The 14,189-nt window shown below is 42.7% G+C and overlaps 1 protein-coding gene across 1 annotated transcript in view; it reads left to right on the top strand.

Moving 5' to 3' along the window:
- FRAS1 (Fraser extracellular matrix complex subunit 1) overlaps positions 1-14,189 on the top strand; it is a 444,205-nt gene that overhangs the window by 244,887 nt on the left and 185,129 nt on the right. The window contains exons 19-20 of the mRNA XM_070394313.1: positions 6,461-6,601; positions 9,223-9,366. Of these exons, the coding sequence (XP_070250414.1) occupies positions 6,461-6,601; positions 9,223-9,366 (285 nt within the window). The remainder of the gene's footprint in view (positions 1-6,460; positions 6,602-9,222; positions 9,367-14,189) is intronic.

Below are 14,189 nucleotides of genomic sequence, written 5' to 3'. Positions count from 1 at the left end.
TTTGATCTATTTAGCTGTTGCTAAGATTCACCAAAGGCCTTAAGGCAAAGAGTTTTAATTAAAGAAATAAATGGGCAGGAGTCTGCCTGCTCAGCTTAAGAGTATGTTACTATTTATGAAGTTGGGGTTCCCTTGAAGTAATTTAATAAAAGACGCGGCTTCTATATTAAGCAGTACTTTTTAATGTAGGCCCCAGAGTGCTGGCATAAGCTCTCCAAACACATGCCTTCTGGTAATGTTCAATCCTCTCCACTTCCTCCTCCTTGCTTCTGTAGCTTGGGTGTACTCGGCTTTAGGGATAGAAAGATGAAAAGGATACAGACCATGCCTTAAGGAAGCATGATCAAGTAGGGGAGACTGACATCTGAACAAGTAATTAAAAGAACATGCAGCACACTGGAATGGCAGTAGGGGCCAGGTACAGAAAGAGCCCAAGCAAAGGAGACTGACTCTGTCTGGGGGACAGTGTGTCATCAGGCTGTCTGTGGAAGGATTGATGGGAGCTCACCAGGGGAAAAGGAGGGAAAGGACCTTCTAGGCCAAGGAAACAGCGAGGACAAAGGCATGGCGTGTTTGGAAAAGGGCAGTGTATTTGATATTCCTGCAGTGTAAAGGCCAAAGCAGTGAATTGTGGGGACTAACACTGGAGACGTGGGGTGAGTCATGTCATGAAGTGCTTAATGCGCTGGGCTAAGGAGCTTAGAGTTGACACTGTTGGCATTGGAGAACATGAAAAGATCTTAAGAAGGGGAACAATTTAGTCAATTGGCATTTTATAAAGTTCTGTCTGATGGTTGTATGGCAGGTAAGTGTGAAAACAGAGTGGGGCTGGTTAGGAAGCTTTGGCACTTATCATATCATGAGTGAGGGACCAGGGGATGGTGAGGGTGAGCTAGATGTAACAGACTTAAGAAGTAAAAATCAATATATCTTGGATGTGTTGTAGTGATGGAAAGTAGAAGTCTAAGGTTTTCAGCACGAGTTTCTTGGTGAATGGTGGGGCTACCAAGTGAGGCAGAGAATACAAAAGAGAGACCAGGTAGGGGAGAGGATGTGGGGTTGGTGGTGGCTGATAAGTACAGTTTTTGAGAGAAGGAATGTGACATAATTTACACTAAGTAGGTATGGACCGAGCTTGGAAGTGGTAATGAGTAGTATTTTAGAAATTTGGAGTATGAGGTACTGATGAAACACCATGTAAAAATATCCCTTAGGCAGTTAGATTTATGTGATTGGAGTTCAGAGTAAAAGTCAGAGCTGTACACATAAATTTAGGACTCACCGGCATGTAGGGCATCATTAAAGCTGTGAATTAGTTTGCCAGAGAATGAGAAGAAAAAGGGCAGAGGGTACAATTTTGGGAAGCTCTAATATTCATGACATAAATAAAGGCTAAAAAGAAATGACCAAAGAAATAGAATTAGAAGAGTTTACTGCCAATATTTCCATGGGAAAGATGTGATTTTTACTCTTAAGGCATTCCCAATATACTTAGGTGAAATCATGTTCATTAATAAGGAATAGGAGGGTGAAGGGAAGAGGGAAACTGATTTTATTTGACTTCACTCATTTCAGTTTTCATTTCTTATGACAGTACTCATACCGTATATCATAGAGGATTTTCATATTTACATCATAATTTGAGAGAGGCCTACCTCAAAAATTGTTTTGACATGAAAAGCCAGGAAATCTTATATGATATAAAAATACGCATGCTGGACTACTCTTTATTATCATTAAAAGGGAAAAAAATAAGTAGTGGTGTTTGCTGTCTGAAATTTAAATAGAAAATTGAGTAAATCAAAAATGGTAATATTTGTCTTAGGTAAAAATTTTTTTTTTTTTACCCGAGTCAGGTCAACTGGACTTTACAACCATCTAAGGGACACTTTTAGTACTTAAGCAGCTCAGTTCTGCTTCTTCAGAAATATACTTAGCCATCAACTGGAAAGCTACTCTCTAAAAATGTCGTAGTATGTGGAGAAATAATTCATAGACCTTCTTTCCAATCCTTTCCATATATACTATGTAATGAAGTTACTCTCCCTTGAAGGATCTTAGACTTCACACCAGAACGCTGGCTATGAAATCAGCATCCACGGAATGATCAGGCCTCATAAAAGTCAGTGAGATGGTGTGGACATTTCCACCACCAGAATTAAAGTTTTATAAGATTGTGGTAAAGATGCAGATGCAATTACCTGTCTTTACAGAAATAGAGCATGATAGAGAAAAAGGCACTTTGAGAGGATGGTCACCTTTCCCCTCTGTGCCACATGGTAGCTGAACTAGCTGATTTCCCACTTGGCTCTTGAGCATTTCCAGTGAAGGTAGTTCTGAAGGCTGCCATGGTGATCAGTTCATTGGGGCGTATTTCTTTAAGGTCTAGTTAGTGGCAAAGGGACTTTCCCTGGAATTTTTGGTCCATTGCCTTTCAATTCCTTGGTCCTCTTTGCTTTCCTTATATAATTCAGTAATATCTTTATTCACATTGAGTCGGGTTATCACATTGACTTTGTGACCAAATGGAATGATATAAAATATGCTGTGTGCTCATAATACATTGATTCATATTTCCCTAGTTTTCAATTCCACAATGAGATGCTTTGATTTATTATTTATTAGGGGAGTATAACAGGAAGAACTAGGAATTTTAACAATCTTTTAAAGCCTAGTACAAACATATTGGCATTATTGAAGGAATACTTAAATAGAAAATATTATATTGCTTCTAATTGCTTCCTCCAGATCATCCTGGAAACTTGGTGTCAACAATATAATTTAGCTGTTACTGACATATTACCAACTGACTTTCCACTGCATGCTGCTTCATTTGTGGTAAATGTGTCTTAAATAATGGGCTAATGTGTACCCTTTTAAATAATATTTGCTTAAATGTCAGTTTACCTGTTTGTCTTTTTTTAAATATGTTTTTATTGATTTCAGAGAGGAAGGGAGAGGGAGAGAGAGAGAACTATCAATGTTAAGAGAGAATCATTGATCTGCTGCCTCCTGCATGTCCTCCACTGAGGATCAAGCCCACAATCTGAGCATATGCCATGACGGGAATCAAACCATGACCTCCTGGTTCATAGGTCGACGCTCACTACAGAGTCACACCAGCTGGACTACCTGTTTGTCTTTCAAAGAAGAAATATTTTTATAGTGATTCTGAAAATGCTTAGGAAGAAAATTTCTAATTGTGACTTGTGCTAATAGAGCTATTAACAAGGTCATCTAGGGGAAAAAAAGAATTTATTTTAAATTGTGGTTATAGCTCTGTTTTTCATATAGTAATAAAAACTGCTAAATAAATATAAAGCTCTACAGCATATTCAGGGATAATTCTATATAATAAAGAGGTAATATGCAAATTGACTGTCATGTCCTCCCACAAAGATGGCTGCCCCCATGTGGGCAAAAGATGGCCACCACAAGATGCCAGCAAGGGAGGGTAGTTGGGGGTGACCAGGCCTGCAGGGGAGAGCAGTTGGGGCAACCAGGCCTGCAGGGGAGGGTAGTTGGGGGCAACTAGGCCTGCAGGGGAGGGCAGTTGGGGGCAACCAGGCCTGCAGGGGAGGGCAGTTGGGGGAAACCAGGCCTGCAGGGGAGAGAAGTTGAGGGAAACCAGGCCTGCAGGGGAAGGCAGTTGGGGGCAACCAGGCCTACAGGGAAGGGTAGTTACGGGCAACCAGGCCTGCAGGGGAGGGTAGTTGGGGGAAACCAGGCCTGCAAGGGAGGGCAGTTGGGGGCAATTGGGCCGGCAGGGGAGCAGTTAGGCATCGATCAGGCTGGCAGGGGAGCGGTTAGGGCGTGATCAGGCTGGCAGGCAGAAGAGGTTAGGAGCAATCAGGCAGGCAGGCAGGTGAGCAGTTGGGAGCCAGCAGTCTCGGATTGTGAGAGGGATGTACAACTGCTGACAGGGATTGGGCCTAAACCAGCAGTCAGACATCCCCCGAGGAGTCCCAGATTGGAGAGGGTGCAGGCTGGGCTGAGGGACAACGCCCCCCCCCCCCCCCCGCCCATGCATGAATTTCATGCACTGGGCCTCTAATAATTAAAATATTTATCAAACAGGGAGGTAAGGGTACTGCCCTGTGGGAATGGGCCCTGGCCTTGGGTCAGGAACAGGGCCTTGAAGGCTCCTTGTACAGGTGTTAACCCTTTAGGTGCTGGGTTATTGATGAGTCAAGATGCTAGGGTGGAGCCACAGCTGCAGGGGAGCACTGGAAGGCTTAGGAAAGCAGCCATAGAGCAGCCATATAACAATAGTTTAATACTATAACAGCCAGTACTGCTGGGCCAGGACAGCATGGCTTATTTCAGCCCCATGTACATCCAAAATTGTAGGTGACATTTTTGTTGGGGATATGTTGAAGACCGAAGTAGTATAAAATCACATCCCACTCTTCCAAGCTGTTCGTCTGTAAGTCTTCTGGGTATTTCACAGAGGACTCAGAGTGATGTCGCTGAGTCAGTGGATCTTGTCCATTGGACAGAACATGCCCTGAAATGCATGAGGTCATCTATATGGGTAAGAGCCAGTTCTTGTCTTGCTATTATATCCCCAGCACCTAGACTTTCTTGACAGATAATCAGTATGTATAAAAGTATAATATGCAAATCAACTGGACGGCAGAACGACCAGTTGACTATGATGCGCACTGACCACCAGGGGGCAGACACTCAATGCAGGAGCTGCCACCACTCTGCAGGACCCAATCAGGCCAATCTCTCGGTCCCTGTCCCTGGCCGACAGGCTCCAATCACCTGATGGGGAACGGGGAACCTGGGGTGGGTGGCAGTGGATGCGGGTGGCACTAGGGCCCTGATCGCCTCACCGGTCACCCCACACACAAAGGGCAACTGTGGTGGTGGTGGTAGGGGGCAGGACTGGCTGCTGGCAGCTGAGGAAGATCGGCCCTGATCGCAGGCCAGGCCTAGGAACCCTACCCATGAATAACTTTCGTGTGCCACGCCTTTAGTAAGGAATAAATAACTGATTGGAGGTGAATATAAAGCTATTTTCTTATTCAGATTTGGTAAGGCTAACAGATTAACAGACAATTGCTATTGGAAATACAGTTTGTTAGTCACATTCCACAGAGGAGAGGGCACATTACTCCATGTAGGGGCCACACAGGGAAGCACCTGAGCTGGTCAGGAGGTGAGGGAGTGAGGAGAAAACATAGGCAAGAGCCTTTATTTAGGTTTCACTGGGAAAGAATAAGTGAGACAGGGTAAACAGGTTTAGGATTGGCTAGTCTGAATAATTCCAGCGGGCTCCACGTGTAGGGCTGTCTGGCACCCAGCATTTGAGTGATTAGGACCAAGGGATAGTTATGATCCTCAGATGAGGTGATGGGGGTATGGACTTTGGACTGATTAGTAGGCAGATGAAAGGCATGCTCACAGGCTAGTCACCTACCATCTCTAGAAAGTGGCTAGCCCTGAAAGGGGCAGTCTCTCCAGGATCAATAGGGCCTCTGATGTCAAAGCATGAGAAACACAGAAAGTTTAAAAAAAAAAAAAAAGCATCATTAAGACATGGCCACACTTGGGAAATGGCGCAAATATCCCTTTTATTCTTAAAAGTCTGATGTAGGCCAGCAGAGATGTTTTCTTTCTCTTTGCTTTCCACATTTCTTTGTAAACCTACGAGTACTTGTGTAAAAGTGTTTACTGGTAATAATTATAGCTAAGATGTTTTAAACCCTTACTCTGTGTTTAGCACTAGCATAAGAACTTGACATGCATCAACCCAATTAGTGTCCACAACATCCCATGCAGAGTGTATAGTTCATATTCTCATTGTGTGCATGAGGAAGTAGGAGCCTTGAGAAATTACATAACTTATCAAGGTCACATAGAGTGGCTATGTGACACTCTTATTCTCTGTGCTGTTCTCTGTCTCCCATTCATTTTATTCCAGATATTTGCTTGTGCGTCTGTTGGTGCGGCTAGTTTCGGCAGTGCAAAACCTTGGCCAGTTCTTCTCACCTGTGTGGTGCCATCAGAGAGCGTGCACCACATAAACCTTTGGGGGATCCACGAGTAAAGCTTCCATCACTGTTCTCTTTAATTTTTGAGCAGCCTGATCAACAGCTCATTGCCTGGTGATGGTGGAGGAGCTATCCTGGGGGAAGGAAGACCTCCTTTATGATTTCCTGCCCTTTACTTGACATTCTCTGAGAATGGGAACTTGGGAAGAAAGAAATGTGTGACTCTGCAAAGAGTAATTTCTGCTTTGTGGCATTTGTGCCTTATTTAACCGGAGAGCCACAGATGCTTGCTTTGCAGGACATGGCCTTTAGAAAGACGTGTGTGAGATGTGTCCTTGGGAAACTGAAATGAATGTGCAGAATGTGTTTCAACCCAGGAATGCTAACGGGAGAGACAGAGCACCCACACTTGTCATATGGCGACTTTCCTGACTGTCTGTTCTGCTTTGTCTTCCCAGCTTGTCACCAATCCTGTTTCGGGTGTGCAGGGCAGAGCCCGCACAACTGCACAGCCTGCTGGCCTTCCCATGTGCTGATGGAGGGGCAGTGCCTCTCCCAGTGCCCGGATGGGTACTTTAACCAGGAAGGCAGCTGTACAGGTGAGTGTGTGACATGCTGGGGTATATTCCCTGTACCTCTGTTTTGTCTTCATAATGCGGCCAGACACTGTAATTAGAAACATTGTCATACCCATGGGACTAAGGGCTGGGTTGTAAGTCCCTATCGTGAACTCGTAGGAGTAAAGGGAACAAGAGAAATTCAGTTCTTCCAATAAGGAAGCATGGAGGAAGTGACAAATTAGAACCAGCTTATCCTGCGCATACAGTGAGGGATGGGTGTGATGGCAGGCTCTAAGGCATCTGTGTAGGCTTGGGCATTGGGCGTGACCTCTGCACTTCTCAGCCCCACTTCCCCTGGCTATAGCCTAATAAAGCAAAGGCAAGGGTGGTGGTGGTAGTGTTGGTGGACATCTGTAATACTCTCAGCAATAAAGATTTTTAAAAAATAAAATAAAGCAAAGGGAGAGAGAGGTATTTATTTTTTTCTTTGACAGGTCCGTCCCATATGTGGGTTTTTTTTTGTTTGTTTGTTTGTTTTTAGAGAGACTGTCCCATATGTTTTTAAGAGCACTTTCATGTCTCAGTGACAGAGAGTCTAGAAATTACTAGTTGAGATTAGTGCGGGGATTTTATTGGAATTGACAAAATGCTAAAATGTAAGCACCTCATTGTAGCACTGTGTTTTCTTGTATCTACAGGGGGAAAAGAAGACTAAACACATTCTATCATGATGACTGTTTTATTTCTAATAATAGACTTGTTGACACCAGCTTATAGGAAAAAGCCCACTGTTATGAAATTGTATTACATGTATTTCTAGAGTCGGAAAGCATGTAGTAAATTTGTAAAATATTTTAAAGATAAATTAATACTTGTTAGATTCCTCTAGCCTCAAACTCCAAAGAGGAAATTTAATGTGAACACCGATTTAGATGATTGAAGATCAATATGATATTTCTTCTGAAATTTTCTTCTTCCAAGTACCTTTTTAATCTCTCCAGGCCCCTGATGGGTTGCTTTCCTTTAAACTCTCTATCATGCTCAGAGGGGAGTGTTTCTGGTTTGTCATTGGTGGTGTCCTTGAAAACCATTGTCTGTCCTGCACTTGCACACTAGCCCAGTGGTTTGTGTGTGTGAAGTGGTTTGGGGAGTAAAGTCTGAGTAGCTCTGACTCCTCTCTGCCTGTGCCTCTGCCTGCTTGAAGCCAGTGGGTGGATGGTACCACAAGGGCCAGGGTCACAAGGTCACTGGAAATATTCTGGCAGGGAGGCGACTCGGCAGGTGGAAACCATCCTGAGAACACTAGTATCTCTGGGATGGGCGTTTTCAAAGTTCAGAGCCTCAGGAATGTAGAAGGGGTGCTGTTTATGCAAGCCTAATCAGCAGTTCATTTTCTCGCTTGCTTGAGTGTATATATATATATATATATATATATATATATATATATATATATATCCTTATCTTCTTTTGGTCTCTTGCCAGAAGAAGTGAGAAGCAGGTGATTTTATTTGAAATCCATGCCTTTGCTTTTCACCAGCTCTGTGCCAGAAGGGAATTCTTTGTCATCAGTTCCAGCAAGTGCTACCCAGCTCCCCTCCTCTTGGAACCAGACATGCTTAGACCTCCTGGTCCTTGGCAGAGAGATCCTCACATCTCCTTCTCTGCGCTCACTCCTGCTGCTGCCTTGGCAGTGCGCACGCAGCTGCAGCTGCAACCTGCTTTTATTCCTTGCCATCCTTATCTTTATTGCGCACACCTACTGTGATTCACTTGGTTCTCTTCCAGTGTAGTGCCTTTTGTGAATTTGGTGTTTTTTTCTGGGGAAAACATAACTTTGGCATGATTTTGTCTAAGGAATTGAACTTCAAACGCAGCTCATGATAACCTCCAGGAAGAGGGCTTTTTCTGTTCTCTGTACTTTAATGGAGTATTGCTACTAAAACAGGCATCCAAGTTGTGCCACCTGACTCTAGTGAGAAGGTTCAGTATCCATTGCCGTAGAAAGTTTCCCCTTTGCCTGTCAGGAGTTTGTGGGAAGCAAAGTCTCCCTCTTTTCTCCGCCTTGCTGCCTTTGAATCCAGATGTTTTGGGGCGGGGGGAGTCTTACCACTCACTTTTCTGTTTTGTCACTTTGATATTCACTTTCTTATTTCCATAGATGGGGATGGTCATGCTGGCCCCCTTGAAATGTGTGGCCAGTTACTCGATTTTTTATGGTTCTAGATTCCATGTTCTATTCATGGATGACATTTTCATTGACTCCAAAAATGCATTCTCTTGGTCAGGCCTAAGGATACATCAGGCTTGATCAGGAATCTTCAAAAAATGAGTAGTGTTGCCTGAACAGTGTTGCTCAGTGGTTGAGCATCGACCTATGAACCAGGAGGTCCTAGTGAGGGCACATGCCTGATTTCTGGCTTTATCCCTAGTAGGGGGTGCAGGAGGCATCTAATCAATGATTCTCATCATTGATGTTTCTCTCTCTCTCTTTCTCTTCTTCTCTCTGAAATTAGTAAAAAAAAAATATTTAGAAAAAGAAAGAAAAGATGAGCAGTTATTTGAGTTGTGTTCTGAATATAATTTGTGAAGTTCATAAACTATTTCATCTATTTACATGCTGGGCTGCTAATTCCCATCCTGATTCTTGTTTTTCCCCCTAGAATGCCACCCCACCTGCAGGCAGTGCCACGGCCCATCCGAATCTGACTGCATTTCCTGTCACCCTCATGTCACTGTTAATGGTGGAAACTGCAGGACCAGCTGCAAGGAAGAGCAGTTCCTCAACCTCATGGGGAACTGTGCTGGTGAGTGATACCTCCTCAGAGTCTCAGAACCACTGCCAAAGGCTGGCGGTTCTTCATTCCAAGCTTTAAAGGCTCTTGTACCTGTTTATCAGCTGAGGAAGAGCTCTTTTCTCAGGAGACATTCATTTCACGTCTGGGAACTCATTTCACTGCTTCCTATCAGACGTTTAGTAAATAATAGTGGATTCAAATGGAATCTTCTAATAATACTCTTGCAATTTTTGAAAGAACTTAGAATCTCAGATGAATGAAGATTGGAGTCATGATAATATCATCTATGCACGTGGCACACTTTGGCTTACAATAGCAAAGTGTATTTTCAACACAATCTTTCTGAAGACTGTCTCCCTCTTGTTTACACTATTTCCTGGCTCTTGCTATGGAGAACCTTTGCCATCAGCTCCAGCACCAAAATTTAGAGAAATTAACACAAAAGTAAATCAGTTGCCTCAGGAGTTGGGTTTATTCCTCCTCATTTAGAACCCAGATCTCAAAAAGAAATAAGTTAGGAGAGCAGTATGAAGTTTGGATAATGATGAAACAGCCATACAGTGTTTGTGGTCATCCATTCATTCATGTAGCAAATATCTTTGAAAGTCTACTAATGGCCAGATGCTCAAAAAACTTTTTAAAAAAATGCTGAATAAGACAATGACTCTGTTCCCAAAGAGCTAATAGTCTGGTAAAAAGTAAATTATAGGCTAGTGGGTCATTATTTATTTCCTGACCCACTTTTCTCAATCTAGGAGAAATGTGAAGAGATTTGCTTATGCAGCTGTTGTTACAGCTCTGAAGGGCTTGCCTGAGAGGCATTTTGGGATGCTACTGGGCAAGTGGGAAAGATGAGAAAGCCAGAATCAGGTTGGATGCATGCTAGAGGGATTGACTTGGCTATCAGGCTTGTCCCTGGACAGTAGGAGGTATGGCTGAGTGTCTAGATTATAACATGAACAGGCACATTGAGTCTGGGACAGCACTGATATTTCAGTTGTCAAGTTTGATGGTGAGGGCACAGCAAGTCAAGGGTAGTGCTTTAAGTATAGCTGATGGTGCCAGGGTCCTGGGGATTCCTTCCTTTTTTGCACATGACCTTTGCTATAGACATTGGGGTCCAAAGCCTATATCCTAGAAAGACTGAACTGTGAAGAGCAAAGTTGCAACCAAAAATGCTGGAATTCAGGGCAAAAACCAGTTGTTATATAAGTTCAGAGAAGAGAGAAGAAAAAGCTATGGAAGGCATTGTGAAGGAGGTGGGACCTAAAATTCTTCCTGAAGAATAGCTAGGATTACATGAGACAGAGGGAGGTCAGGCAGACTTTCTGAGTGTGGTTCCACCAGGAGACAGGCACAGTGGAAGAGCATGTGGGCTGTTCACGCCAGTGAGATCCAACTTGGCTGAAGAACATGGTTTGTAGTAAGGCATAGTAGATGAGACAGTTGGAAAATTTAAGTTGGAACCGAAGTATAGAAAACCCAGAATTTCAGGCCAAAAAAATTAGATGGAATTTTGTGGGCAATACAATCATGAGAGTTTTGGAGAGGTCAGTGACTTGACTAAAATGGTGTGTTATGGGCAGGAAACGGGCATGCTGTGTGGGAGTTAGACTGGAGCAAGGCAAGATGAGAGTCAGAGAGAGGCATTAGAAGGCAGGATCTTCATTATGCTTTTCTATTTCCAACCTATTCAGTGTGTGCACCTTGAAATTTTTATGCTGGGGAAATTTTAAAAATAAATGTTTATATAAGGAGATTGGAAACATTTAATTTTTAATGAGCTTTGTTTTCTCCAATGTCCAGAGCTCTCTTTGAGAGTAAATTAGGAGTACATTAATTTTTTAAGGTTAATAGGGGACCATTGGAATAAAGAATCATAGCCCTGGACAACTTTGCTCAATGGTTGGAGCATTGGCCTGCGAACTGAAGGGTCTTGGGTTTGATTCCGGTCAAGGGCATGTACCTGGGTTGCAGATTCCCCACCCCCATTGGGGTCATGCGGGAAGCAACCAATTGATATGGCTCTCTCACATCTGTTTCTCTCTCTTTCTCCCCCTCCCCCTGTCCCTTCCACTTTCTCTAAAATCAATGGAAAAAAATACCCTCTAGAGAGGATTAAAAAAAACCAACCAACAATGAATAAAGAATCATGGGACTAGGCTATATGCCTCTAGAAATACTTATCCTTAGAAGAGCAGGTCCCACTAAAATAGCTAGAAGAGACAAACCTTGACTGTCCTTGGCATTAGGTATATTGAGTATTGGTTTTAAATAAGATAACCATTGTCCAGTGCTTGGATATCCTTTGTTGAATAGAGACAGGTGTATGAGTGTCTAGGATAGAAAAATTTGACCAGTAATTTCAATTGTTCATCCTTCAGAGATGTGTATTGATTTCAAAGTTTACTTTTTCAATAAATATGTATCATTTCCAAACAACTCCCATTTCTCTCTGTAGCATTGTAATGCATTTGTTCATTTACTGCTTAATCAAATATTTATTAAGCACACGCTTCATGCCAGGCACAGTGCTTGGCTCTAGGGATACAGAGATGGATAAGATATAACACTTGCATTCAAGAAACATAGAGTGTAAGAAGGAAGGGGATGTGTGTTGAATACAATATTGCTGTGGATATGAGATAAACCTGTGGGACAGGACTCCAACTCAGACCAGAGGGGGTGTGTGTGTGTGTGTGTGTGTGTGTGTAGAGTGGATATAGAAAGCTTCCTAGAACATTTCATAACTGAGGTGATTTTTAAATATTGAGAGGGGTTTGGAGATTTAGAAGGAAGAGCATTCCAGAAAATGGTCCAAAGAATATTATCTATTCAGGCACCAACAAAGAGTTAAGTAGAATGCCAGCCCCTAGCATGGAAGTGGTGGGACTTGAAGCAGAAGAAAGCAGAACCAGGTCATGAGGCCATTGTATGTTCTTTGTAAGGAGGACATACTTTGTTATCAAGGCTGTGGGGATCTCTTGAAGGTTTTAATGAGATTATGAAGGCTGCTATTTTGTGGGCACAAATGGTCAAATAGTGGCGATTTAATACAGTGCCCCTCCCCCCTTATCTATGGGGGAGGCATTCCAAGACCCCCAGTGGATTGTACCAAACGATCCACGGATAGTACTGATATAATGTTTTTTCTTAAAAATACATACCTTTCATATAAAGAAAGTGCTTTAAGGCTTCTCTTTGGTATATCCCAATTGCCAGCATCACTACTCGTGCTCTTTGGAGCCGCCATTAAGTGAAATTAGGGTTACTTGAACACAAGACACTGCAATACCACAACAGTCAATCTGATAACCCAGATGGCTACTAAGTCACGTTGGGGCAGGTAACATATAGAGCATGGATATGCTAGACAGAAGGATGGTTCACATTCCCAAAGGGACAGTGTGGAATGGGCGGGGCGGTGTTGGATGGCACAAGATTTCGTCATGCTACTCAGAAAGTCATGCTCTTTAAAATTTATAAATTGTTTATTTCTGGAATTTTCCATTTAATATTTTTGAACAGGAGTTGACCAAAGGTGACTGAAACTATGGAAAGCACAATTGTGGATAGGGGGAGCTTACTGGAGAAGCAACAGAAATTACTGATCTCTTAACCCTGGGGGCGGAGGGAGAAGGAGTTTGGGGGTTGATTTCCCAATTTCTGATCAAGTAAATTCGAGAAATGAGAGTACCATCTACCAATGGCCAGACTAGGAAGATAAGATGTTTGAATTTAGACACGTTGAATATGGGGTGACTATTCGACATCCAGGGAGAGCCGTCCAGGAGGAGGTTGAAGACCCAAGTTAACAGGTGTTTTACTGGAACCACCAGGAGCTCATCTGCTGTCTTTCTTTTACCCTGAACCTAATGTACTGCAATGTTTCTTTCTTTTAACTGAAGTCTTGCTTTAGTCAGGTCAGAGTTAACCTCATGGAACATTTCAATGACTTTTATCTAAACTCAGGAACTTGTTACGAAGAGCCTGGTGATGATCAACAAAGCAGAAGAAAATCCTCCCTAGGCAGTGCCATCCGGGGAATGTGTTTTCATCATCCTTGGGGAGTTCTGGCACAGTGAAGGCCCCGGGGAAGGGCCCTGTCTGTTCCCTCTATCATGTGTGAGATTTGCAGGGTGGTGGGATTTACTCACAGGATTTATATCTATCTGAGCTGTACCTGTGATCATCATCACAGACCTCTTAATTGCACTTGGCTGTTTAAAAAAGAAAATTACATCTAATCTATCACACAGACAAGAATAAACATATCCTGGGAACAGGTCCAATAACCTTAATGTGATTATCACATACAGAGATGTCATATGTGTGGGGATTTTTTTTCCCTTTAAGTCTATCAAAGCAAATATACAGTTTGTGAGATTTAGACCAGGACTGAAGGTTTTCAATAGAGATAAATGCACTGGGGTGAGAGGCAGGAGTGGATAAAATGACACAAGACATGGATAAGCATTGTGGAAAGCCAGGTTTTTTCTTCATAGATTTTTTTTCTTAGGATTTTGCACACATCTCAGCAACATTATCCAAAAATTCCAAAGTCTTAGGTGCTTCCTCCTTCTGTTTTTTTTCCAGCTAAATCTTTTCTCCTACTTGTAGAATACGATAGAAATTAAAAAGAAAGCATGAGTGAGAAATATGCAAATGCAAAAGCAAAATAGAAGCATCTTGGACTTGGAGGCATGGCCTAGTGGAATGGCTATACTTTGAATTCTTATGTAGAAAAGGAGATAACACTGAGAGCAATACTGTAGAGAGGATGACGAATGGGAAATTTTAAACAGCTGATTTGTTAGGGTGGTGGAATCCTG

This window comes from Myotis yumanensis, unplaced genomic scaffold, assembly GCF_028538775.1.
Source record: "Myotis yumanensis isolate MYYU_CA2020_CCGP unplaced genomic scaffold, mMyoYum1.0.hap1 SCAF_1, whole genome shotgun sequence".
Taxonomy (NCBI): domain Eukaryota; kingdom Metazoa; phylum Chordata; class Mammalia; order Chiroptera; family Vespertilionidae; genus Myotis; species Myotis yumanensis.
The sequence above is the reverse complement of the archived record's forward strand: the minus strand, read 5'-3'. Positions and strand labels throughout refer to the sequence as shown.